The 26,543-nt window shown below is 41.4% G+C and overlaps 11 protein-coding genes across 11 annotated transcripts; 5 read left to right on the top strand and 6 right to left on the bottom strand.

Annotated features, from left to right (window-relative positions):
- Positions 1-133: 133 nt before the first annotated feature.
- On the top strand, positions 134-691 carry SS1G_05135 (hypothetical protein; the record flags this gene model as incomplete). Its single annotated transcript, XM_001593657.1, has 3 exons — positions 134-145; positions 219-545; positions 605-691. 3 exons carry the CDS (start codon positions 134-136, stop codon positions 689-691), a joined length of 426 nt encoding a protein of 141 aa, XP_001593707.1.
- Positions 692-1,893: 1,202 nt separating this feature from the next.
- Positions 1,894-5,900, top strand: SS1G_05134 (predicted protein; the record flags this gene model as incomplete). The annotated part of the gene is made up of 6 exons (XM_001593656.1): positions 1,894-3,566; positions 3,618-3,794; positions 4,314-4,373; positions 4,432-5,601; positions 5,668-5,778; positions 5,816-5,900. The coding sequence occupies 6 exons, from the start codon at positions 1,894-1,896 to the stop codon at positions 5,898-5,900; spliced, it is 3,276 nt and encodes a 1,091-aa protein (XP_001593706.1).
- A 1,010-nt stretch (positions 5,901-6,910) lies between these two features.
- SS1G_05133 (hypothetical protein) lies at positions 6,911-8,010 on the top strand (the record flags this gene model as incomplete). Its single annotated transcript, XM_001593655.1, has 3 exons — positions 6,911-6,972; positions 7,579-7,861; positions 7,957-8,010. The coding sequence occupies 3 exons, from the start codon at positions 6,911-6,913 to the stop codon at positions 8,008-8,010; spliced, it is 399 nt and encodes a 132-aa protein (XP_001593705.1).
- Positions 8,011-9,248: 1,238 nt separating this feature from the next.
- On the top strand, positions 9,249-9,832 carry SS1G_05132 (predicted protein; the record flags this gene model as incomplete). The annotated part of the gene is made up of 3 exons (XM_001593654.1): positions 9,249-9,289; positions 9,704-9,732; positions 9,771-9,832. The coding sequence occupies 3 exons, from the start codon at positions 9,249-9,251 to the stop codon at positions 9,830-9,832; spliced, it is 132 nt and encodes a 43-aa protein (XP_001593704.1).
- Positions 9,833-10,456: 624 nt separating this feature from the next.
- Positions 10,457-11,282, top strand: SS1G_05131 (hypothetical protein; the record flags this gene model as incomplete). Its single annotated transcript, XM_001593653.1, has 5 exons — positions 10,457-10,459; positions 10,513-10,569; positions 10,646-10,808; positions 10,886-11,197; positions 11,272-11,282. The coding sequence occupies 5 exons, from the start codon at positions 10,457-10,459 to the stop codon at positions 11,280-11,282; spliced, it is 546 nt and encodes a 181-aa protein (XP_001593703.1).
- Positions 11,283-13,831: 2,549 nt separating this feature from the next.
- On the bottom strand, positions 13,832-13,936 carry SS1G_05130 (hypothetical protein; the record flags this gene model as incomplete). Its single annotated transcript, XM_001593652.1, has 1 exon — positions 13,832-13,936. The coding sequence occupies one exon, from the start codon at positions 13,934-13,936 to the stop codon at positions 13,832-13,834; it is 105 nt and encodes a 34-aa protein (XP_001593702.1).
- Positions 13,937-15,393: 1,457 nt separating this feature from the next.
- Positions 15,394-15,581, bottom strand: SS1G_05129 (predicted protein; the record flags this gene model as incomplete). The annotated part of the gene is made up of 2 exons (XM_001593651.1): positions 15,394-15,418; positions 15,493-15,581. 2 exons carry the CDS (start codon positions 15,579-15,581, stop codon positions 15,394-15,396), a joined length of 114 nt encoding a protein of 37 aa, XP_001593701.1.
- Positions 15,582-16,564: 983 nt separating this feature from the next.
- SS1G_05128 (hypothetical protein) lies at positions 16,565-16,869 on the bottom strand (the record flags this gene model as incomplete). The annotated part of the gene is made up of 3 exons (XM_001593650.1): positions 16,565-16,591; positions 16,653-16,706; positions 16,774-16,869. The coding sequence occupies 3 exons, from the start codon at positions 16,867-16,869 to the stop codon at positions 16,565-16,567; spliced, it is 177 nt and encodes a 58-aa protein (XP_001593700.1).
- Positions 16,870-19,131: 2,262 nt separating this feature from the next.
- SS1G_05127 (hypothetical protein) lies at positions 19,132-20,887 on the bottom strand (the record flags this gene model as incomplete). Its single annotated transcript, XM_001593649.1, has 3 exons — positions 19,132-19,745; positions 19,792-20,569; positions 20,621-20,887. 3 exons carry the CDS (start codon positions 20,885-20,887, stop codon positions 19,132-19,134), a joined length of 1,659 nt encoding a protein of 552 aa, XP_001593699.1.
- Positions 20,888-21,411: 524 nt separating this feature from the next.
- Positions 21,412-23,514, bottom strand: SS1G_05126 (predicted protein; the record flags this gene model as incomplete). The annotated part of the gene is made up of 2 exons (XM_001593648.1): positions 21,412-21,524; positions 21,675-23,514. 2 exons carry the CDS (start codon positions 23,512-23,514, stop codon positions 21,412-21,414), a joined length of 1,953 nt encoding a protein of 650 aa, XP_001593698.1.
- Positions 23,515-25,278: 1,764 nt separating this feature from the next.
- SS1G_05125 (hypothetical protein) lies at positions 25,279-26,210 on the bottom strand (the record flags this gene model as incomplete). Its single annotated transcript, XM_001593647.1, has 2 exons — positions 25,279-26,057; positions 26,108-26,210. The coding sequence occupies 2 exons, from the start codon at positions 26,208-26,210 to the stop codon at positions 25,279-25,281; spliced, it is 882 nt and encodes a 293-aa protein (XP_001593697.1).
- Between the last annotated feature and the right edge of the window lie 333 nt (positions 26,211-26,543).

Here is a 26,543-nt window from a genome sequence, read left to right as displayed (position 1 = left end):
GCATACGGTCAAGGCAATTGAAAGGTCAACGTCATTCAAACCTTCAAAGCTTCAAGATTTCAACGACGATGAATAATATTTCTATTTGATATTAACCATAACCACAACCCAACAACAGCAATCAAAAATCACAATGTTTCGATTTGTAAGTACAAGTAGATGCTTCTACTTCTTGATTATGGAATAGATTAAATGATACTGACATAGTCCATATACAGCACAAAACTCTCGATGTTATTACTCTCTTCCACAAGGCAAGCTCCCCAGCTTCGTTGAGAGTTTTCACTCTTTTGAAGCGAGCATCTGCCAATGCCGCTGCATTCGCGACGGAAGATCAAGCTAGCGATCTCGCTGCCAATACCACACCACAAAGAGACGAGTTTGAACTGGAAGTCACCGAATCTGCACCAACCCCAGATCAACTTAGGAGCATTCTCGAATTTATGGGCCCATCAAAGATTGGCAGCATTGTTACGGGTGCAAAGGATGAAGCGGACGCTGTAAGGAAGATCAAATCGAATGAGGATAGTTTCCAAAGACCTCTGGTATGTTCCTCGCCATATATGCGATACTGTGGAAGGAAGCCTCGACTAATGATCTATAGACTGTGGATTGGAGCAATGGAAGAGCAGTGGCTGGAGACAATGAATCTGAGATATTGAAGATGCTCAATGCTCTACCTAAAAAGTAGTCTTTGCACCGTTGCACTGTACACCATTTCAAAAGTTCTCAATACCAATTTGATTTGTCTAGTTTCATCGATTATTCAAAACAATCTCAAATAATAACTGTGATATGTTGGAATGGATGGATGACTGATTAATAAACGAATAAGGCTGAGTATAGATTACCATGATGATGCCACACAGTGTGAAAAGGCTTGGAGGTAAGAAAATGAAATAACAAGCTCATAATCATTAACATGGAAAAGTATGTCCCCTTCGTGCTCATTCATTATCCCAGTTGCATTTTTATCAAATACAGTTAGAAACAACGATTATTTCAGAGGATCTCTTGCCCTCCCTGTCAGATCTCAGAGTCAGTAAAGCAGAAGACGAAACAATGATTCCAAGAGATTCTATAATGTGTGAGTCAAATCATTATCTGCTTCCCCCATCCAAGTTGAACGGAAAGAATAAAAGGAGAGCTCGAAGTATGCTGATGCTGGCACTGTTGATACCAATACAAAGGACTGTGAAAATAAAAATATTCATTTCCACATCATTTCACTTCACCTCACTTCACCTAACCTTTCTTCACTTCACTTTGCAAACAGACTTGTACTGATTGTACCTACCCTACCTACTTTACCTACCTACCTACCTAGTGTTTGTTAGGTTAGAAAGTGAATTGGTACGGCCCTAATAATTCTTGTTGAGCTACCCTAGCCTCTCCCACGATAACTGTCTTTTTATTTCTACTGGCCTTCTCCTCCCTCCTTCCTGCCTTCTGTCTTCCCACCTTCTACTTATCTTTCACCTTCCCATTCTTCCCAGCTTCCTCCCTCTTTTTAATTTTTCCAACCAAAACCCGCTTTTTTTCATTTCTTTCTTTTTGAAAACAAGATCTGCATTGTCACAATCAATTCTATCGATTGCATTCTATTGTAGCATCAAACGAGTCATTTATTGTCGCTGTTGACCCTCCCTAGAGCTGCGTTGCTGTTGCTGGCAATAGCACCAAATACCTTCTCAAGGAGCATCAGCAATTTACCAATCATCTTTTTCTACCCAGACCAGTACCTCACAAGTTAAGGGTCAAAGAAGAATAATTCTTCAGAGGAAATCAACCAAGTCCTTATTTCGACTTTCGAACACAGATCGAAAACTCATACACAACAATTCCGTGAAAATGAGTCGTCCACCCCCATTTTACCCGGTCATCCCGATAAATATGACACAGCACAATTATCAACAAGTCGACCCGGGAAATACCATCGTGGCCGGGCAGAGTTCTCAAGCACCGCAGCCGACCACGAATGATCATACAAGATGGCAGGTCCAAAACCATGCTAGTGCGCCCGCATGGATCTCTACTCAGGGTGGCCTCTTCCCAAAACGTGAACCTGTTTCAAATATGAGAGCCACCCGTATTGTGCATAGCGACATCAAGGCCGACATCAATGTCGAAGCTGCCCGCTTGAGACGATTATACCCAGAACTGATTCGCTATGTCAAAAAACCCACCGGTTGGGACGACCTTTACCATCTTTGGGACGCAGCCGACATACAAATGGAGGGTCCAGAATTTCTCTACTACGTTATGCATCAACTTGGTGAGGAAAACGAGCAGCTCGACCGCGAATATGAGCTTGCGAAGCACCACGAGATCGATGAATACGTTCAAGCATGGGTTAAAGACAAGAAAGAATCCGTTTTAAGCTGTGCCGCTGGTGACATGTACGAGCTTTTCTGCTCGGATCCTTCGGAAGATGACGACTTTTCTCCAGAATTAAAGCTAATCCTTAACAAGACTTTGGAAGCTCATCGCTTGCGTTTGTTGAGGGACGCATCTGGTAACGCTGTTAATGCCACAGTTCATGACTCGCTACAACCAAATAGCGTGCCTCAAATGTCGAGATCTGTTTCCGACAATGGAAATCATCCTAGACAAAACCGAATCGCCCGACCAACGATTCCCATTGTAACCGCAAGTCAGTCCATCACCACTCAGCCAGGGGAAGTAAAACCAAAATCGCATTTTCTTCCTTTGACGCAAGCTCAATTCACGCCTAGCTTTCATGGTGGTAGGAATCTTAGCATGCCGTTAAATTTGCAGATTCAAAATCAACCAGCATCTACAAAGCAGGAAGAAAATATGAGTCTTGCCTCAGCAGTTCCGCATCAACCACAGACACACAATCACATCATGGAGGCTCAGCATGGTATAGTCAATGGCCTCAACGCTTTGGCTGACTTCAATCTCGCAACTAGCCTCAATGCTTCATCTGGTCCTGTTGTTTCACCAGCTCGTCATAACAGTTATCGTAACGACAATACGCTTCGCAATAGACCTAGACCTCGTGAAGATTCGATTGAAACTCCTCGAAATAGAAGAAATCAGTGGGTGAGCCCCCATGGAACTCATCAGAACAAGTTTATCCATCAAACGCCGCACAACCGTCAACTAAGTACTTCCGGTAGTATGAGAGGAAGCCCCTCACGGGTTCCTCAGGCCGAACCTATTTACATCCGCAATTTCGAGCATTCTTCTGGCCTTGTTGGTGATAATCCGAACCAGCGCATGAGCAATGGCGATTTCGTCGGTTCTCGTACGGAGCTTCCTAGCGATGCCCAAAAGACTTTTCAACATTCCAAGATCAATCAACATCCCGATTTAGGTGAAATGGAAGGAGACCCCAAGCTCCTGCAAACGGATACTTTCTGTGTGTATACTTACGATACTTCTGCACCAAGAAACTCTTTCGGTCGAACTCTGTACTTGAAAGGTCCTGATTTGAAAATGTTTCACACTAGTCATTTGAAGGACCTGATGTCCACAGTTGGAAATGTTGTGTCAATCAAATACTTGTTCAAGCCCTATGACAATGGCCCGGTCTTTGTAACGTGGGTTTGTATGATATTTTCATTAATGCAAAAAAGCTAATGTGGTGTTAGATTTGATGGCGATGTTTTGGCCATGGCGATTGAAAAATTCAATGGCTACAGGTTGCCAAACGGACGTTTACTTACAGCAGGATACCCACACGAAAATTCGCGCGACCGCTCGGGCAGTAACTCCAGTTACAACAGTTATCATGGAGACAACCACACTCGCTACATGTCAGCTGCTGGGTCAGAAAATAGAGCCTATTCGAGGAGAAATTCAATATCACAACATCGTCCATCGAGATCTCAAAGCGGCCAAATCCCATTTAGGTATTTTAGTAGCAATCATATAATTTCAGGTAATGTTGGCGAGCCTTTCCCACATTTAAATTCTCCTACTCGACCATACCCCGCGTCATATGCACCGGTTGCCCAGCAACAATCACCAGGACATGCGCTAGGTGCAGTAATATCGGAAGTTGTGCAGCATGAAAGAGGAATTGCACATTTTCAACAACAAATGCCCCTCGCCATTATGAACAGTAGAACCAATATCCCTGGTATTTCTCATTATCGAACATATGGTGGAGCTCAGGCAGAATCTCATCGTGTTAATACGAATTTTGGAGCGGGTCCCGCCTTGCCAAATCTGTCCAATCTCCCTGGCAATAGAAAGGAGAATTCCCCAATCAAGCAAGCGTAAGGAGCTACAGAAATTCGTATCGATTGATTCACAAGTTGCTAACAATCAACAAGATTTGACAGAAATGCACAGTTTACACCTACCAGGAAACACAGCAAAACATCGGTACTCACACAAATTACGTGCGTTATAAAGCTAGGTTGAAAGTCACAAATTTGTTCCATACTAACACACAAATAGATCAACCAGTACGACCTCAGTTGTAACCCCTGCTGCGATCCCCGTGGAATCATCATCTCAGCCTCAACTGAACAATCCAACAGTAGAAGTAGTCTCACTAGAGGCCTTGACCGGTGAAGTGGCAACAGTTCCAAAAACAAGTCAATCATTCACCAATGAAACCACCGCAGAATCGGAGGCTCTGAGTACGGAGATCATCAAAGAGGTAGGAGCTGCGGCTCCAGCATCTCCAGGCCATGTTGAAATATCCTCATCAAAATTATCGAGCGAAAAAGTAGCCGTAGAAGCCGCGAAACAGTTGCCTCAAGCAAAGGCAAAGAATTCAAAAAAGAACAAGAAGCAATTCAAATTCAACAGCAAGGTCGATATCGACAAGGAAAACAACATTTCTTGTTCGACTCGTGCTATTCCTTCACCAGCTGAGTCAGAAAGCACAAATTCATCACTCGTTGGCGGAGACATATTTTTCAGTGAAGACTCGACCAGGAAACCAAGTGTTTCTTCGATGGATTCAACATCCAACAATCATTTAACGAAAATTATTTCCAAGTCACAGATCATAAGTGACAAAGCCGAAAATCCAGATGAGAAGGAAAGAACTTCCGCGAAGGCCCTAGACAATGAATTGATATTGGCCGCCAGTGTCGCTCTAACCCAACCCAATATAACTAAAACCAATTCCAGCCACCAAAGATCGAAGACTGGCGGTTCTACAAATGATTCTCTTAATAAGAGTCGTTCAACATCTACCAAGGATCTCAAGAAACAGCCCCATTCAAGCAATTCAGATAATTGTGATTCTCCAACGACTGCTACAGGATCTGTCATCAACACCGAGCTCAAGACAGCCAAGTTTCACGAGAAAACCCCCCGGGATGGTGGCGCCAAATCTTCCGAGCAGCAGGAACAATTAAAGGCGGATTCGAGCAAGAAGAAGAAGCGTGATTTGCCCGAGGTTATCCAAGAGATAAAAAAGTCTTCAGTTTTAGTTGTCTCCAATGACTCATCTGAATGGCCATCCCTAGCCCCTTCAAAGTCACCACCTTCGAGCATCGCTGATGGAAAGCCACCTCAATCGATCGCTCTGTCAGCCTCGACCATTCTCAAAACTAAAGAAGTAATAAAGCCAGCATTGCCACTTAAGCCACTTAAGCCGCTGCATCGACCATCGTAAGAATCTCGAGTCTGATTTCCATACGCCATGCGAGCTGATGCCGTGTAGGGATGATAAGCTAGGGAGCATTGTTTGGCCATTCGTAAGGAGATGCAAACGAAAGGTTCTATCAGAAAACACTGGTGGATGATCAACGCAGAATGTTCTTTGATCGGCATCCCATTTGAACATTTGTATTTACCGGTATTCGCTAATGATATATATTAATAGGAGAAGTTGGGAAGGAGGGTATAAGGAAGATATCCATAATATGATCTTTCCACATCAGGAAAAGAGACATAAGACAAGTCAGTAACTACTGCCATCGTGCAAATGTGCCTTTTAATATTCTTGCTGAGTCCCTTTGCTATGAAGTTTCCCCTTTATTTGTATCCTTGCTGTTGTGCGTTCAACTTTAAAAATATTCTAAACGCCCAGCTCAGAATGCTATTGTAAATTTTTCGATTGTCATTTACTACCTCCATTCCTGGAGATAAGTGTCCAAAGGCTCATAGATCTTTTAAGGATCTCTCATCCAACACAAATTTAAGGTCGTCTCCTGGAGCATTAACACATCTAGGAATGGAAACTTAGAAACTCGACACAGGTGGTTGTCATGAAAAGTACAGGACCATAGGCTCACAGAGAGCGAACTTTTACACGCAATATAAGTTAGAATTAAATTTTACTCTCTTTTACATCACCTAAAGAATAAAAAGGAACTACCTTTCTGCACGCAGCTCCTTCTCCGCGGAATGATTTCCTTTACATGCCCTGCATTTTATAGTTTGAAGAATATCAAGGAATATACGTGAGGCATGGTACGGGTGTCTCCAAAGTGTATCTAGATTGCCTGGCTTTAGTTTTTACGTTTAGTCGCTCTGTCTTCTTTCTTTTCCTTAACACTTGTGCAAAGGACACTCGAAGATGGAATTTATCTTCGCTAATATTCTACAGGACTCTACTTAAAACCGCATTTTCCAAGCTTCCATGGATTCACTCACTATTGGACTTTCTATTTGGAGCAAGACTTTTAATGATTAGTGGATACCAAACATTTCTATTGCAATTAGATGGAAGTTAATGTACTGATGACATATGAGTGGGTATAGTCTCATATTTGTATACATAACCTCCTTTACTACAGAATATTCATTTATTCACTTTCGAGATCTATCTTACGGCCACTAGTTTCACCCTTCAGCCAAACTCAAAACTCATTTAAGTGTCGTCCATATCAGACAACTTACTCTTTACCAATACCACCAGCTCACACATCGAAGTTTTTCCAATATTACAAATCAATTTTAGCTACCATCGATCACCATGGCAGATGATAATACAGATGAAGATGATCCACAAACGTTCCTCGGCTGCGGGTTACCTGAGTATTCTAAGCTGATGATGCACAGGATTTTGGAATTTGTAGGGGAAAAAGATAAACCACGTACAACAAAAGTCAGCTGATGCGTCGGCTGCATGAAGCTCAGAATGCCGGCCGTATATCCACTGCACAGCGGGCAACCATTAGAACTTGGTTAGCAGGAGGGTCGACTAATCGTATCAGGGACCATTACGCTCCGCAAAATGGACAATCCGCATAGCCACAAGCATCTCGGGTTACCAAAAAAAGAAAGAGAATTACAAAACCACTCAAACTGGCTAAGAATTCCGCGTCTAAACGTGAAGAGTCCTTGCCGCCACGACAGGATCTCCGAGAATGCTCGATATTTGCAGAAGAAGTCAACTTAGCTGACTTTCCACATCAAATTTCAGCTGACTGTATGCATGAACCAACTTGCTGCCGTACATGCCTTTCCCGATATATTGACGTACAGATTGAAGGCAAACCATGGGATCAGATTACATGTATTAAATGTCCCGCCCTTTTATCTTTCGATAACGTGAAGTCATTCGCCTCAGAGGCTGACTTTATAAAGTATTTGTATATCCCACCCCGCTATTCTTATTATTCTTGTCAATATCTGAAATAGATACGACCGAAACGTGCTCTTATCCTGCATTCGTGGTGATCCCAATTTTACGAATTGCCTTGGTCCAGAGTGCGGTGGCGGCCAAATTCACGAGGACAGTGATGACCAACCCATCATGACTTGTGGGGCTTGTGGTTTTAAAACATGCTTCACTCACAAGATGCCTTGGCATACCGGTCTCACATGTAATCAATACAATACTCGGGAAAGAGAGAGATTGCAACAGGAAGAAGCAAGTCTGCAACTTATGGAGAAGGCTACGAAACAGTGCCCACAATGTCAAGTTCGCATCGAAAAGAATGATGGTTGTGACCATATGACTTGTGAGATATTTAGCCTTTTGAAGTTTAAATATTTGGCATTACTAATGATGACTAGGTCGATCTTGCAAGCATGAATTCTGCTGGATCTGTTTTGTTGATTATGAGTTAATTCGCTCAAGGGACAATTCTGCACATACACCTACTTGTCCATACTATGTGGGAGTTCCTCTAAGATATCAAGCTCATTTCCCTGCCCGGCCGCGAGCTCCAGTTAGTGTAGATCACTATATCGCAAGGGCTCGACCCCACGCCTTAGGCCGATACGAGGCTGAAGTACAAGAATACTAGGACGACGAGGATGCCCAGGATTTCGAGGATGACTAGGATGAGCAGCATTTCTATGAAGAAGATCGTTTTCGTTGATTTATCAAAAATTTCACTCGCATTACCTATCGTATTGCATAAGAACCACACTACTCAGTTCCTCGAAATATACAACAAGGGATATTATAAACAGGATAGATTGGCCGGATATTTTTTCAAAGCAGGTAGTGCCTATAATACTGCATAGGCAGGAATTGGTTACTAGCTAAGCTCTGGTTGCTTACTTATATTTAACTGGCATGCTCTAGGCTGGCGAAATAATGATTTAGTGGTATCTTAGCTAAGATGGTGGGTGCATGATACTCGGGATACGGAAAGCACAGGATATTATATGCTTGGGTAAATAGGAAAATAGGTTTTACGGTGGGTTGAAAAGTTATTGATTGGGATATATGGCATAATTGGTTAAGGTTAATTCATATATTTATATTTAAATCGATGATCAGATTTTTCCCAAATTTAAAAATGTTTGATAATTAATTTTTTCTTTTCTTTCCTTGTAGTCAAGATCAGTTTATATGTATTATTATATTACACACTCGGACTCCAGACTGCGGTATCATGAACAAGCAATCTTACACTAATTTTCGAACCAGCTTTGGGATATTGGATTTTTGAGTATTTAGTGGCTAACCACCTACCTACCTACCTACCCACCTATGTAGATAAATTGAAGTTCGTGGCGTATATTCACTAATATACCTATCTAACATCTATATGCATCTGGGAGAGTGAATCGGAGCGGGACAAAGATCTTATGTTAGTTTTGTCCGCCTCGCCTTCGCACTTAGACATCTTTAACAAGGAGATAATCAAGATTGAGAGCAAGAAAGAAAAATTATATATTCATGACCTAGGGAAAGCACCCGGATATGGTGAGTAACCGGTTACTGGATATACCTACTTCATGATTTTTCTGATAAATTGGTTTAGGGTAAAGAGGATTAATAGGATATTTTGAACTTTTTGGTAGCTTTTGTGATATTTTTGCTTGGATGATATTGCTTGGATGAATGATGAAGAATGGAGAATGAAATTGGGCTTTTGATCGAGGGTGAGGGTGAGTAAGGTTCTGTTTTGGTGGGGAAAAATGAGGGGGTTGATTTATATTGTGAAATGGGAACCTGGAGAAAGGTGGAGGAGATTGTATTTTGAATATCTAAATACTGTCTTGAAAGTTACTTTTCAAGGTAATAGAGGTGTATAAATTCTCGGTTTCTCTGACGCTCGATATAGATACTACGCATCCCTGATACTCTGGTCTCAATACATTGATAAGCGACTTTTTTAAAATCGGGATTGCTATCCCTTTTAATTTGGCACGTCACAGTCTCAAACATTATGGATCAATGTGGTATCAGATTTTACAGCTTTCAATATCAAGATGATTTGAGAATGTTCTCGCACCTTGGAAATGGGATTGGAGAGATGAGAATCGCATTTCATGGGAGAAGAGAAACTTTCGCTGATTGCCGCAGAGCAAAAGCTCAATTCGCTTGGAAAGTAGGTAAGCAAGTCTTGAAATTAGGTGGTTTATAACTATAGATCTTCGCTTATTTTCGGCTGCTCTTGTCTCTGTCCCGGCATATGGGCAGCTAGTAGTTTGATGTGCAATAAATCAAATTTCTCAGTAGAAGCTTGCCGTCGAATTCCAGACAAGCAAAGCCTCACGGAGGCACTTAGTATAGTTAGTATGATATTATCTTTCCTTGAGTAGAGTATGCTTTAGATGGGCAGTTATGCAAAATCATTGAGCCGCTGAGTGCTGGATAGATTAGTATGTAAGACCATATAGGCTTAAATAGTCTCGTCCACATTTGAGGCCATGCAAAATGTGTAAGGCTATTTCAGTAAGGCATCTATTATTGGAAAGAGAGTTGAAAGTGGAAGTTGGGTACCGATATCAAGAAGACAGGGAGGTCTCGGCTATTTTTTGAGTAATTAAATCCGAAAATCAAGTTCGGGAAGCAGTCGGATTTACCCCTTTTTTGTACTCCATTTTTAGAGAAAAGTCGTTGGTCGGAAACAGCAAACTTTCGCTTGGGGCGGTTGTAACCTAAGATTACATCACGTGTGCGCGGTGAACTTGGGGGCCCGCTTGTGGATCTCATCCCACTTTTACGATGTGATGTTTTCCTGGCTAGCTTCTTGGTCAACATTCATACCATCCGTTACTTCTAATTCATGCGCGTATCATTGCTCTTCGTACCATAGCTTGCTTATTCACCATCATGGTATGTAAAAACTGAGTATTTTCCGATTTTCAGCTAATCAAGTATGAACTTAGGCCAAACCACTTTCAGATGAAGAAATTGCTATTTTTAAAGAAGCATTCGATTCATACGTACGTGTCTATACCGGCAATGAGTTAACGTTTTTGCGGGTTAAATGCTAATTTTATCAACAGGACACTGATAAAGGTGGTAAGTTTTTTGAAGCGACGTATTGTGTTTTTTGAACTAATGACTATTCCAGGTAACATTACCGTGGAAGAATTTGGCCATGTGATGAAAGAGTCTGGAAAAGATATAAGTGAGGAAGAACTTGCACAGATCATTAAAGAAGTTGACATCGATGGCGATGGTACCATAAATTTCGACGGTGCTTATGACTCCATGATGTTTTTACATTACTGAGTGACATTTACTAAACGTCTTTAGAGTTCATTGCAATGATGACCGGCCGAACGAGACAAAAGAAGGAAGATCTTAAGTCTATTGAAGATGACTTGCGGGCAGAGTCTGCACCGATTCCTGTAGCAAGTGAAGAAGATATCAACTTTGGAGAAAGCTTTGACGAAGATCCAGAAGAAGAGTGGAAATCCGCATGGAAAGAATTTGATCATTCCCTCAATGGTTCCATTACTGCGGCGCAATTGAGACAGATCTTTGGAAATTTGGGAGAGTCTATAACTGATTCGGAGATAGATAATGATATAATGAAGTCGGTTGATGCGGAGGATAAGATTAGTTGTGAGCATTTTCACAATTCTATAGGCCGATGTGCTTCTAGCGAGAGAGAGAATTACTGACCTTGCATTAGATAGGGAGTTTGTAGAGTTTATGAACGAAAGATCCTCGGCGGAGATGGATATTTTCAACAGTTATTAGGAAGGCAGGACAATGATACTTTTAGATGCATACTCTTCCTGTACAAGAACACGGACAGGGACGGATGATTGGATTTCCAGACTTAATGTCTTTCATGTGAAAGCAGCGATCTATATTTCACATGCTCTGCTGCATGTGCCAGTTGAATCATTTGCAACCAAGTACAAACTTTCTTTTGAGGTAGCCATTGTTCGTGCCGTGGGATTCGCTTTATATGGCCAGCAATTTGTTATTAGCACGAAGGATAGGCTTGGAAAGAAAGAACTTTGCTTTCTGAGTTGGTGCTCATGTTTTTATGAAGTAGGCTACGGTGGCTACATTGGTCCGTGTTATCATTGAGGAAGGGAGTTATCCTGTCCTGGAGTTTTCTCAAAGGACTCCCTGCACTCGACTACATGCGTAATACTGACACAGTGCTATTTCAAGTCCTCAGCCTTGAGATGAATACAAGGATGAATTTGGCAATGTTCACTTATATATGATGCAACTTCCAAGTGGTGGCCAAAGGAATACTTCCCTAATTCGAATATTTATAATGTTTCGCTTCATGTTACTACCTCAAGGCGTTATTTCAGAAGCGATGTTTCGATACCACCCTGCGGCAAGATCAGCTAGCCAAGTAGCTGTTCTCTGTTTTCTTGAATTGGGGGTCAGGGCTTGTTACGTCGGATTTATGGCGGTATCCAATTAGTGAAGGCGATGAAGGCACCAGATCTTTCATTGTATAATTATCTACAGAGGTTTCGAGTCGATGATTTTGCTGGCTAAGATAATTTCTTCAACATTTAAAACTTATCTGCACGCTTCACAATTAATATTTCATACCATAGTTGGAATCTCCAAGCTTGTTACTATTTTTTCTTTTCCCTTTTCTTCTTTTTTTAATAAGCATTATATTGTTGATATTCAGATCCAGAAGGTCATATATGAGCTCAGAACATTTCTTATGTGATGTAGCTCCTCAACCTAATACTGAACTGATGTTTGCCGGTGGTCTGTGAAATATGATCTATTGCTCTTAGAAGCATAAAAAATCACCATCTGAAGCGGCTGGCATGCGCGTGAGCTCGAATACTTGCTCACGGGTTTCGTGAGACTACATCACACGTCAAGTGGGAATTTATAGTCTGAATTTTAACTGATAATTATTGTTTTGATGACTTGCACATTGGATACTCAGAATCCCTTCTAGGTTTCTACAAAGAGTATACAGAACCAAGGTAGAGTCAAAATGACCATCAATAAATGATTTAAATCCAATTTAAAATATCTAATAACCTAAGTCCATACCTTAAAAAACAGCGCAATTTAAAATCTCATCGAGGGTATCTTATACAATATAACTAAGAGTTTTGGACATTACTTACCGCACACCATTCAAATTCGTGACAGAATCCCTGCAAAAGCTTATATTTTTTATACAAAATTAAATATTGAATAACTTTTTAAATATCGAACGAAAGTAAATGAAATTTTGAGTTATATTGATTAAATATAGTAGAATTATAAAATATTTCATATTTTATTTTTAGCTATTTTTGTCAAAAAATTATAGTAACTTAAAATTTCAAGTTTTCAAATATTCGAATTTGTAACGTTTTTCCTATACAAAAATAAGCGATTTTCGTGATTGTTTTACTTTTTTAACTTCAAATATATATAATTTTGAGAACAAAAATTACCAAAAATATTCTATTTAATTTTTACCAAAATCTAATTGATTATTTATATAAAGATTTAAAAGTTTAATAAATCATCTTTTTATTTGATATATATAATCAGGATAGAAAAAGGTGAAAAATCGTCAATTTTTGTGTGATTTCGCCTAGTGTGTGATGAGTGATGACCAAAACTCTTATAAAACGGCCGCAGCAGCAGAGTAAACTAGCGTTTGATAAAAATTAAACGGAAAAATACATAATTGTCTTGATTAACGTTCCGGAAAGAAGAGAAGTTGTCACAGGAAAAGCCCCTATCCGTACATGTACAGCTGAGCGGCCAAGCTTGAGCCGAATTAATAGGCAATGGCGATATTTGAAGTAGAATGGACCGATTAAGCAGATTTCCATGTACCATAACTCTGAGGAGCTCTCGGCCGGTGTGGCGAATGCTAGAACTCATTTCTCCGTTGAAAGTCCGGGATTGGAGGCAAAGTTAACTAATCGGGAGAAAAGCTTGCTCTATTGCCGTCTGTCTTCGGCACGGGACTGGGAGGGGATAAATCAGTGCCAGCGTGAGTGGATCAGATGGTAGGTTTACGATGGCGTGGTTGGGGTGAAAGCAAATAGATGGTTTCTGTTGGTACGAGAAGGATACGGAAGACGTAGCACCCACGGATTACGTAGGTCCTGTATGTCTAATTGTATTCTGTCTAAAGAGCTAGCTACATATTGAAAGTAGTAAGTCTTATATAGACTTACTAAAAGAGCTAGTCTCTTTCGCGTTCGCTTAGTTCTTTATTACAGTAGTAATTTAAATTGAAGTCATTCACTTCGTTCACACAGTTTCGTCTTTAGCTTTCTTAACAATATCGTCTAATCGTGTGTCAATCTTCTTTGCATCACCACGGTCTTGAGGATTTTCAACGAGTAGCTCTTCCATTGTCAGGTCCAATAATTCATGTACTGCTTCCGAACACTTCTCATGTTCACGTAGTTTTGCCACCCACTCTAGTACCGAGTGTCGTACCTCTGCGTAAGGTTCCTGGTTGCGCTCTCTGATGATAGTATAGAAGGTATCATCATCAATACCCGCACTATTAGGTTCCCCACGGCCATCGGAGAAAAGTCCAATGCCGCGCGGGTCAAGTAGAAGCCAAGTGACAAACTCCAGATAGGTTGCCCCCAGGCTCCAGATATCATAGGCCCTCGAAATAGGTTTAAATAACCATAATTCTGGAGGCTCATATGTTGGGGAGGCGTGAGCTGCAGACGGGCTAATCCTCGACCTTGATTCCATCAAATTAAATTTTCCCTTTCCGAAGTCGGCAATCTGCAGAATACCATTTTCGTTATCTATGTCGGGACCTTTTTCGAACCATAGCAAATTTTCTGGCTTCAAGTCACCATGACGGCCATATTTTGGCTCCCCTCCTTTCACTCCCAGAGCCTGCCCAATAAACTCGCGAGAATCTTCAAACTTCCAGGCAGGTTACACTTGCCTGAAAATTGTGCAGCTGGTCCGAAGCACTGGCAATACCAGCCATTTGCCTAAAGGACCATAGTACTGTCATTTGATCGAAAGTAAGGTTATGATCTTCTATTGGGTTTCTTGAGACCAGAAAGAGCATCAGATTGAATTGATTGATTCTCTAGCTAAGCAGTTAAGCTGCGAGTATATATTCAAAAAATGAAGGAATAAGGTTAGGTATTCAGCCTTCGGAATTAAAGTGCTTTGAAATCAAAATATTGAAAGCAAACAAACAGTATACCAAAAAGGAAAGAATGAATTAAAAGTTGAGTTTTGTTTGCTCCTTATATGCATCATGCAATATATATGCATATGCTGCCAAGATCCCAGGAGGTCAACATCTTCCCAATACTCTCTCAGATTTCCTGACGCAAAGGGGAAGATAAGGTGATAGATCTCTTCCTTCTCGAATGTGCCTAGAAGTCGAATGAGATGCGGATGCGGGGCTCGCTTAGAGCCAATATTGTTTCGGTCTTGATCAGGGTCTCCTGCGTACATATTGAAAGTAAGTAGTGGGCCGCTGCATTCCAATCGAGCATTGCGTAACTGGTTTTGTAAATTCGTGGCAGCTGATTCCGAACGAGGCCTTGTCAATGCATCAGACGCGCTCCTATAAAATGCCTCGGCATTCAGAGGAGTATCAGGTAATCTTACATATCCGGTTGTTTCTGGTTCAAAATTTTTGGGATTATTTTGCCATACCCTTGTTGCTCAATATCTTCGATTGAGGTTGGCTCTTCAAAAAATTCTTGAGGAGTTCGTTGGATGGATTCATCGCAAAAAACGATCGGCCGTTCGGATTTGATGTTGATGCGCAAGTGATTGTAACTCCACTGTTACCATTCGAGCCTGATTCTATTTGGTCAATCCTAATGGGCGACTGTCACTTGTTCACTACTTTAGTCTTCGAATTATCATTAGCATTCCCAACCATATATCTTACATTCTGTAGTCTTGGAAATGCTCACAGTTTTTGGGCGGCTGTGAGGCCTTGTTTTCGGTTGGCCATGCACATGTCTCCGTAAGCGTATCCTGATCTCAAAGCAATCAAAGTCATTGCGTTAATTGACAGCCCGCGAAGCCTTCCAATTCTCTTACAAGAGTGTTTACTCGAGGAGATTTAAGTCCTACTTAATTTGACCTATGGGCTGATTCGCTTGCTACTATATACCTATTTATTATGGCGAGGACGGTATCTAAGTTCAAGTAGACTATAGTATCTATTGCCTTAATTTCATCGCTCCCATAAATCACTGAGGTAACAGTGATCTTTATCGTTTGATTCCTATATAATTGATGCTACAATACGAGGTACGAACCATAGATGAGCAATCAATCACACTGGCGGCTGGGCTTTAAAGATGGCTGAGACGGGGGCATTTTTGCAAACTTAAGAACGCAAACATCTAAATATAGCGGCAGGTTGCAGACTGTATTGTGATACATCGCATAGAATAAGCGGAGCTGCAAACTCTCTTTACAGAAGCGCTTGATCATCAACGTTCATTTAGCCTGATTCTACTGTGTTTGCAGTGCTTGACCTAGTGTTCTGGGGTTCTACAGCAACCGGTAGGGCGAATTGAGAATGCTTCCACTTCGCATCTTGGCGCTGAGTCCTCTTTCAACATTTTTGCATTTTACTTTGACGAAAGCAATGAAGGATCTGAAACTAATCAGTCGCTGTTCGAAGTGGTTAGATTGCCCATGTAATAACCATCAATAATCTGGGGTGTTAGGGAGATAGACATGATTCAAAGACAGAACCCAAGAGTAAATAAATTTATTTTGAATAATCTCAGCAATTGTGTTTAATTGATATTAGATATATGGGTCGAGGAACCATCAACATTTAAGCAACCCACAAAGCTAGTGTATAATTTCGACAATTCATTCAATACATGCTTCGTCCCAGCCACTTAAATAGCCGAGGCTCAGTCATACCCCCTAACTTGGTGACAACACAGATTTGAGCCTACCAGCCGATTCAAGGATGGGGAACCCCTCGAACATGAAGCGACTGCCCATTGCACAGTATTGACATCAGTATTGGCACGACTCGATCTCTTCCTTTCCAATTAATGTCAGCTAAAGATCCTGAAGGTTAGACGATACGTAGGATTTAACACACCTCTGTAAGATCTCGCGGCACATCTATTAATATCCATCGCACCACTCTTTGAAACTGTCAACAAGAAACATGACATGTTAGTCTTTCAGCTCTGATTTCACTACAGATTTGATGTACTAACTCTTCGTTCATGCCAAGGGAAAAGCCTACGCATCAAAGCCTTAAGGCGTTTTTCATTAATGTATCGATAGCTGCAATCGATTGACTGTACTGGCATTCTTGCTGTTTAGAGGAAGATCTAGAATCTTTTGTGAATATTTTGGTGTTGAAGCGTTAATTAGGTGAAACTGTAAAAATTTGGGCAGACTGACTAGGGCTTCCCGACACTTTATGTATTCCATCGCAGAATGAGGCTGTAAATACGTAATCTAAGTAACCAGTATACAGCGACGAATGGAATTGGGTAATACTCAACATCTGATACGATGGAGCAAAGTCTGATGATTTTCTAGGTGTGTCTAACATTACATGGAGAATACGCTGATGTAACAAAACCTTCGTTCAACACAGATGTGCTGCTGTGTGACTCAGCTTGACGTAGGATTCCGATCTGCCTAGCAATCCGTCAATATGCAGGCCATCCTCTTGGTTTGGATTTAAAAACAGCCTTATCACTAAAATTACTTGTTTGAATATCCTGTTCAACGAATGTGTTGATAAGTATGCTGCGGAAAATGATTGTTTGAGCATCTGAATCCGATAAAAGCCATTCATGCTTCAAATAGGTATAAAAACACAAAAAATCTACTGGAAGCGGAATCCAAGAGTTCTTTATAACAACTCGATTTATATGAAAATCAGAATCCGGTAGGCTGCACAACGGGGCTCCACGGGACGGATTATTGCTCTTGAAGGGTAACCCATAGATAATCTATCTATAGAATAGACAATTGTAGAATTTAAATAAATAATTCACAAACAATTTACAGATTATTATAGATATCCATCAATTTGTAAATAATTTATAGATTTATAGATTATCTACAAATTATTTCTAAATTATCTATAAAAAGTATTCATTTAAATTTTTGAAGTTATTCCTATATTTTTGTATTAATTTATACAACTTATATTTATTTGTAAATCAATAGATTATCTCTAGATAATCTATAAATAATTTATATTATATAGATTATTTTAAAATCCTAATAAATAATCTACAGAGCGGATTATAGACTTAATAGGTAACCTATAGAGTGGATTATTTGCAGATATCCGCAACCTGCGAGTTATTTTTGTGTAGCCTAGAATCTGGACTACTTCTTGTCAGACGCGACAGAAGGTAAGGCTATCGAGACACCTACTATGCTCAGTTACTTCATTGAGTTACCGAGGAACATACGATCGAACCAGATTATGTCAAATAGCGGTCTGCTTGTACACAAGTGTTCATACCCCAATCGAAATTCCAAATTCTTGTCCTCCATTGATCGACTATATTGAGCTCGGTGTCAAGTGTTCATGTAGAGTCACATAACCTATTGGCCGAAGATGGAGCTCGAGACGACATCCACTAGCTTGGAATACTGTCTCCTGATCTTAAACTGCCATGATCCTTTCCTGACGCATCATTATGTAACACTGCTATTCCGTCTAACCTTCAAAGTTTCAACGAAGACCGTTTGTCCGACATCATCGAAATACTAGCTTAACTGCTCGGTATCCAACCGGTTACCGGATTCCGACAACACTTGCATGACACTTGTGACTTGACAACGAGCCTTAATATCAAGGTCTAATATACCATATTTAATCCATTGCGCAGCTGTTTCGGAAGGGTGAACAAGTCTCTTCACGTATGAATTTTTGTCTAACCTACATCGATATCATGATCTCCGTCAGTACGCGTCGCGTCAAGAAATCACGTGATAACTACCAGCAACACCTAGCCAACCATCCACCCCCAAAGCAGTATTGCAACCGCATCACAAAGTGACTCACAACACAGCAGAATCATTACCATCGACAAAATCGTTCCCGAACACCTTAACATATTGAAAAGTAAACAAGCTAAGGCTGCTCATATGCAGGAGGGAAAACCCAGGATATCTTCAAGAATAGCAAAGGACGATGATTGTGGGTGGAGTTAGATGAGACACCCAAAACTACTAAGCTACTTCTACTTCTTCTTCTGAGCTAAAGACTGCAGATAAATTACAATAGAATGTAGGAATTTTGATTGAGTGAATTTTGGCTTGGATTTGAGAATTGAGTCTGACCGGTAAAAGTAAAGGGGCGAGAAGAAGGAATTGGATGGGAAGTCCACTAGTACTAAAAGTTGATCCTTCTGCATTTGATAATGGGGATTGTGAGGAATAACTAGGACTCTCAAAAACCAATGACAGATAAGGAAGTACATGTACACGATTTCAACCCATTTGTTACGCAATCCAAATCCGAATTCCGTAGTTATTGTGGTTTGGAAATGAATGCACTAGCAAGATTTCTTCTATTCATCTAGTTCATCTAATTCATCTATCTAAACGAATTTGCTGTCCTTGCTCACATACAAGTCAACATACTCATCGACTGCCATTGCCTCAAGTCTTTTGGCGTCATTACCTAGGTCAACCAACTCCTTGACCTTAGCCTCACTGAAATGTGGTCCCAAATGTCTCTTGTATTTGGCCAAAATTTCTGGCTTGGCTTCCTCTCTTCTCAATCTGTGACCCAATGGTGCATCTACAACAATCTCTTCCAGAACTTGTCCATCGTTCAATGTGACGGTCAATGCGTTTGGAATGGTTCGCATGTTCTCATTGTGGTAATCCTTGGTAAATTGTGGATCTTCGACACAGGTAATCTTTTGTCGAAGTGATTCAACCAATGGAGAAGTGGCAGCCTCCCCCCCGTCGGTGTAGTCTGTAGCCTCAAGACGGCCGAAAACGAGCATAACGGCAGCCATATATTGAATGCAGTGATCGCGATCGGCAAAGTTGTCCATAGGCTTGAATTGTTTGTCAATGATACGAATGCAAGCTTCGTGTGTTCGACAGGTGATCTCCTTGATATCAGCGGCAGATTTTCCTTGGTCTACCAATTGCTGACGAATACGCTTCGCGGCTTCAATTGCGGTTTGGGAGTGAAACTCGGCTAAAAATGATTAGATGAGATACTAGCATGGAAATTCGACACATACCTGGATAAGATACCTTGAACAAAACGTTCTCCATAACATAGCTACCATATGGTCGTTGAAATTCGAATTTATTTCCCTTGAAGAGAACGTCGTAGAAACCCCATACTGGAGCGGACAAAACAGTAGGAACGCCAGGCTCACCCTTCATAACCTTCAAGACCAAGTTTACGGCACGCTGGCAAGCATCACCAGCAGCCCATGACTTTCTTGACATGGTATTTGGAGAGTGTCTGTATGTTCTTAAACTCTGTCCATCAACCCAAGCTTGCGAAACGGCATCTGCAGTTTGTTTCTCGCTCAAACCCAGCATTTTGGAAACGACAGCAGCACTAGCAACTTTAACAAGTACAACGTGGTCCAAACCGACTTTGTTGTATGAGTTCAAGAGCGCCAGACAACCCTGGATCTCATGTGCCTTAATCATAGCCTCTAAAACCTCTTTGATAGTTATAATCTTGCCATTGCCGAGATTTCCTCCAGCTCTGTTTGTTCGAGAGATCCAGTCCGCAACCGCGAGAATTGCTCCTAAGTTGTCGGAAGGATGACCCCATTCTGCAGCCAACCAGCAATCATTGTAATCGAGCCATCTAATCATAGCACCGATATTGAAAGCACCATTGACCGGGTCGAGCTGAAATGGGGTACCAGGAACCTTTGTGCCATTAGGAACGATAGTTCCTTCAACAATTGGACCTAATAACTTTGTACATTCTTTAAATCGTAAACCCTCGAGACCGCATCCTAGAGTGTCGAGGAAAACAAATCGAGCTGTGTCGAACTGACAAAATCAATTAGCGGGGTAAACAATGTTATTTTGAATAAAGCTCACGGCAAGATCAGAGTTAATTGGGGTATTGTGAACATAGCTGGCGATGTCCTTGATCTCAGGATCGTACTCTCGAGCTTGGGGTGGTGGCGGGGCCCCAGATTGTAAAGGAGACATGGTGGAGAATTGTTTGAAGGATAATGGTGTTCTTGGTGAAGCTCCGAAGTTTGCTCGAGTTTTCAATGAGACTGGGATTCTGAGGTTTCGTGATTGGGCTGGGAGTCGGAAAGTTCTTGATGCAGTACGAACACTACGATTAATTGTCGACATTGTTCTCTTTTGTTTTCGATCGATGAGGACAAAATTTGACTTTTCACATCGACAGATCAAAAAGCAAAAGAATGTTGTTTGGAATTTAGTAAGATTTAAGTTGGGATTGCTTTTACAATAAGTGGTAGGCAGTTGGCATTAACGGCATTTGCGGAGTAATAACTATTCTTTGACCTTTCCCACCTTCAACCCCTCCAATTGCCTCGGCTAATAGCGGTTCACAACGGCATCGGCGACAGGCACATGTGGGTAAGATTATACGGGGTAGATCAAAATCTAGTAAAAAGCCAGGACAAAAAGGAAATAAAGCTGTGTTTATGCATGTTCGTATTTTTGTAATTTCATACAGGGTTTCTCCTGCTGCTTCCAATTGTCAAATTAGCACCAAGTAACCTAATTCGCTAAGTCCATTATGTTTGCGATCAGACGACCACGTGTGAAGTACCACCCAAAAGATATATATTGATGACAACAAATTTCAACAATCGGTACATCAATGTTTCCTGCTATCCTCCCCAAACTACCTATTTAAAGAATCCGCTAAGAGCTCGCATTGGTAACCTATCCGTATGATCTTTTTTCCTTCTAGCATTGAGAGATTGTCCATCAGGTTCTAGATATATATCTCCCCATCGGACTGCAAGATCCAGAAGTCAGCAATTGTCATTGTGAAAGCAAGATGCTTAAAAGAAAGAAAGAAAACTTTTAGGGGGAAAAGCTGCGTCAAGAAACCAAAGGGATGTATATGGTAAGAATCGAGAATAGGGTTTGGGATGAGGACACATACTTAACAATTGTTCTCCAAAATTTATATTCCGTAACGGTCTAATAGTGACACGCAATTTTCCAGCCCAAACTTCCGAACGAGCTTCAACGTTTGCTGTTTGACTCGTGCCTGCGTTGATCAGTCTGATCCATCCTCCTTTATGGCCCGTAATAAGTGTTGCGATGGGATCTGTATTGGTATCAATTGGCTTCTTGGTTAAAACATCTGGATCAACATCTAAAACTTTTCCATTGTTGTCAACGAATGGAGGAGCATAGAAGTCTACAGAGGAATTATGATGACACTTAAAGTCCCCCTCGGCTCCCAGCGGGATGAATTCTCCAAGGACTTCCCCAATGATATGTCCTTTTTGAAGTTTCTGCAAAGTCCTAATTCCAAGATTAAGTTGTTTGGATGTGGTGCTGGATGTGTACTCTTTGATCTCTACGAGAACTTTATCAAAGACACTTAATGTCGTGCATTGACAGATTTTCTCTTCTCCTGCTGTGTGCAACGGGCCTGTCCGAAGACCACAAGCGACACATGCAGGATAATCTTTACCCCATTCGCGACATGGATGTTGGATATCCGCAGGTGGGTATTCCCAGGTAGGCGGCCAGCTCGATGGCGGAGCATAGCGCTTGAAATTTTCCGGATTGTATACATTCTCTTTCAGGTTTTCGAACCGACGGGAAATCACGCGCTCATGTACCGTCCCATACATTTCTCTATGGGGTATATTTTCTTCGAATTTGCTAAACGGAAGTGTATGGAATTCCTGGCGCACTGACTCGCAGTCACCGGGAAGGGGTGTGAATAAGCAGGGTAGAAGTCTTCCATCCAATGCGACATACACTTCGTAAGGGTCTCTTATTGAAGGATCCAGTTGGAAATTTTCATTCGCAATCTGTACACCCTTTACTACATTTTGACCTGTTCGACGGTAAACCATCATGTATGGAATACGCCGGGCGATAGCAAAGGCTCTAATGCTGACATGTTCCAGTCCGAGCTTGATTTCAATTTCTCTCCATCTACCTAAAAATGCGAATTCCTTATCGTCCCTTTGAGCTTCACTTCCATTAGGTAGTTCTCCATATCTCAATGCATTGCGGAAATTCTCTGATAGCATGAGGACGGCAGTACTGTCAAGTCCAATTCCATATCCAATGCCACCCACAACCTCTTCTGGGTTCGAGGCTAATCTTAAAAATCGCTGCCATGACACATGATGAGGCTGGTCAGACATCTGGGCATAAGGGTCATAAGTCTCAGAATTAATGAGCGTGGGGTGCGAAAAATGATTTTGGAGGTCCAGGTAAATCCTCTCCAATAATTCCACTGCAAGCCTTTTGTTCGCTTCTCGTGCAAGAATTTCACTCACTGGTTGTTCTGGAGACTTTTGGAATCGTTTCTGCTGAATTTCTAAAAATTCCCGTCTTCTCTCTGCAGCTTGGGCCGCAGTGTCATCATCGTGCTTTCTCTTCCATTTACGATGGACTTCCACATACGCCGTTTTTTGTTGCTGTGCTGCATCTTTCACACCTGTCGCAAATGTGATTTTCAAATTTTTGATTCTTTCCTCCTCCCGAAGCCTCTTCCGCTCCTTATAAGCGGATCTAGCCAAGGGGTCCAAAGATGCCACTCTTTGTTCCTCGAACTCAATCACTTTCTTTTCGTTCTTTGCTCTCTCTAATCTCTCAGCGGGTGTGAGCTCACTGGAACGTCGCCTGGACCGTCGCCGCCGAGATGAAGATCTAGAGCGAGAAGGAGGACGAGCAGCTAATTCAAGTGGTGGCGCGATTTCATCCTGGTCCGGGGCAAAATTTGCCCATGTTGGCCATTCAAACCAATTAGGCATTACGAGTCGATTGCGATTTGGAATTTCTGGGTAGTTGATAGAATTGAAAATGTTGTGAGGCACAAATGAAGCTATTGCAGTTATCGCATCCTAATCTTCATGGAAACATATAATAAATCTAAATTCTTTGTGCTCTATTGAATCCACATTATACAATGAAAGAGAGTCCCCGCATGCGGTCACAATAAATTTCGAGAACAAACAAAGGAAGGAAAGGATTTCATTGTTTCTATTATAATTCACAAGTGCGTGAAATTTTGGCGTCTACGCCGTGAACGGCTTCCTCTCTGTCATGAAGGGCCCGATGAGCGAAAATCTCCTGATGCTATGTTGAGGCATTTCAAGACAAAAGACAATGGTTCTATTCCAGATATGTACTGATAGAGAACTACAAGAATTCATGTAAAATTAGCTAGTTGATAGTGGGAATGATGATTATAGGCGGGTAGAACCCAGATTCGAAGGTTTACATTGACATATTACACGTGATATGGTTATCACGTTTCCAGGCATCCGACTGGCACTCAATCGTGCCTTTCAACCCATAAACGTGTACTGTCGAGAAACTTTTTGATATAAGAAGTACCCAAATCAATTTTGGACACGTTTAATTGAAGCTACAGTCTTCGCAAGACAAGCTTGTAATCTTACAGAAGTATGAAATCTCTCCGAGGAAGCCGGGTGTTCTCAAACTCTAAATATATAACCGACAATAAAGAGTAAACTAGTCCTAGTATGGAAAAGTATAATACTAAGAAGTGAAAGGATTGAAACTTACCATAGAGGATATAAACCGACCAGCAGTTCATCTATGACTCAAAATATGCTAGCCAGGAAGCTAGATACGGGTTGTTGTGGAACTTGGATGGTTTGCACATATCGGATGCGATAGTCTGAATGGGGCATTGACTACCATTAGCGTCAGTGAAGTAGCTTCTTTCAATTCTTTGACCGTTTATAGCGAGATAGAGTTCATGTGGATGAGATACGGATGGTACATCTCCTGATAATGATAGATACCCTATAGCCGCTACTAAACAGCTTTCATTATAGGACTCATGATATCTAACCTTTCCGCTAGGAGTAAACATGCGCAAACTACCAGATAGTGGTCCTTGAAAATCTACAAAATTGGTTCCAGTCTTTCTTAGTAAAGTTCTCGAGTGAAATTCGGAATTAAATAGAATGCATAGAGATAGCGAGACACTCGTGACTTACTGAACCATCCGCCAATTAATACCTTTTTCGAAGAATGGTTGGTCAGACGAGGTCAGCCTCAAATTGGAAAAACAATTGGGAAGTGAGAAATAAGTGGTGAGCGTAGATTTGAAGCTGTTGAGCATAATATCATTGTTTTTGGAGATACTTACATTGCAATTGTGCCTTTTGTGTTTTTTAGTGGAGGACAATCCAACAAAGGTCAGCAAAGGGGCAGCCATTAACAATCGGGTCTTTTAAGGAAGGAAGTCAATGTTTTCTTCAGGTGGAACAAACAAAGCACTTGCTATCACAGAAATTATTAAGTATTCTTATTATCCTGGGACTAATATAGCATCGGGAGGGTCAGAATTTGCAAGGACAAGATGACTGGGTGAAATAATTTTCTGTCTTTAACTCTCGCTTATCGCGTTGAAACGCCCTTCGTAGCTACTGTATATGCCTGCACAAATATCCTAAATGCCATATTTCCTATAAAGTACACCTTACCCCTACCAAACGCCATCCTGCCCTTGGAATATTATGCTCAAACATGTACATTGAAGTTTATTCTTCCTCACTTTCATCACTCTCATCTTGGTGATCCATCAACTCTTTCTCCATTTCCGCTTGAAGATCCGCCTCCAAATCTGCCTCCAGATCCATTGCATCTTCATCGCTAATCGCTCCAGGATTGTTGACTGGGCTCGGCAGTTTCAAATGATCCACATCCTGGTTCGTTTCATAGATTCCATCATGGTCCGTATCCTCGTCTTCATCACTGATCTCCTCGCTCGGCTCCCTTTGAAAAATTGGAGCTCTATACTCGTATTGCTGTTGTGAGCTCTGTCCATCTGGATATTCAACTGTGAAACCGTCGTCCGATTCTTCTTCTGGTTCAGGGCTTGGTTCGCGTGGTGGTGGTTTCTTCTTAGCCTTCTCGGCCTTCGCGCGGGGGGCAGGTTTTGCTTTTGCTGTCGTCGTAGCTTTTGGTTTTGAGGCTTTCTTTTGCGGTGCTTTAAGTTGAGGCTCCTCTGTGACCGCCTTAGTGGGTGGTTCTAATTGTTCGTATTGTGATTGCAGTTGAGCGGCGTCATCCGTCCATGGTGCGCTTGTCAAATTCATATCAAATGTGGAATCAATGCGATCCAAAACCAAGACCTTCCTGACAGGATCAAACGTAAGTATGAATTGTCCCTCTCCGGAGGATCGGGCTCCGGCATATGTATAATCATCATTATTATCGGAGAAGGAAAGGTCGTAATCTGAAGAACTGGGATTGGAAGAGGGCTTTAATTGTGCTGAGTTCGCAGAGGCACCAGCAGTTGGGTCAGGCTTGTGGTTGTCTAACAATTGTCAGTGGATCGTTATCTGCTGCCAGGCCAGCAGAACCTACATCGTATAGCGGTATATATATTATTGGAAGCTTTTCCAAGTAGGGCATCGCTGAGAACGATGGGGTATTTTCCTGGCTTGTCCCAGTCTATTGCCGCAGCCATGGTCGGTTTTCGATGTAAGGAACTAGCCTCTTTGAAAAGTTGGTAATACAATAAATGATGATAAAATGATGCGAGAATGAACCGGGGTTATGATAAAAATTATAAGTTGAAGTAATGAATATGTCGCGAATAATACCAATATCGAATCAAAGTGAGCGTGAGTATGAGCAATGGTTGACAAAATGAAGTGAGTGGAGTGAAGGCTTGCAGGTGCGTGTTATGGGAATGGGATTGTTAATTGATTAGGTAAGGTTAGGGTTATGTAATGAAACGTACGGAGGTTAAAAGTTGGTGGAGTTGTGGATGTGGAGTGGAGTAGAGTGGAGTACAAGG

This window comes from Sclerotinia sclerotiorum, genomic scaffold (genome assembly GCF_000146945.2).
Source record: "Sclerotinia sclerotiorum 1980 UF-70 scaffold_6 genomic scaffold, whole genome shotgun sequence".
In the NCBI taxonomy this organism is placed as follows: Eukaryota; Fungi; Ascomycota; class Leotiomycetes; order Helotiales; family Sclerotiniaceae; genus Sclerotinia; species Sclerotinia sclerotiorum.
Note: the sequence above shows the minus strand (reverse complement) of the source record. Positions and strands in the feature narration are given on the sequence as shown.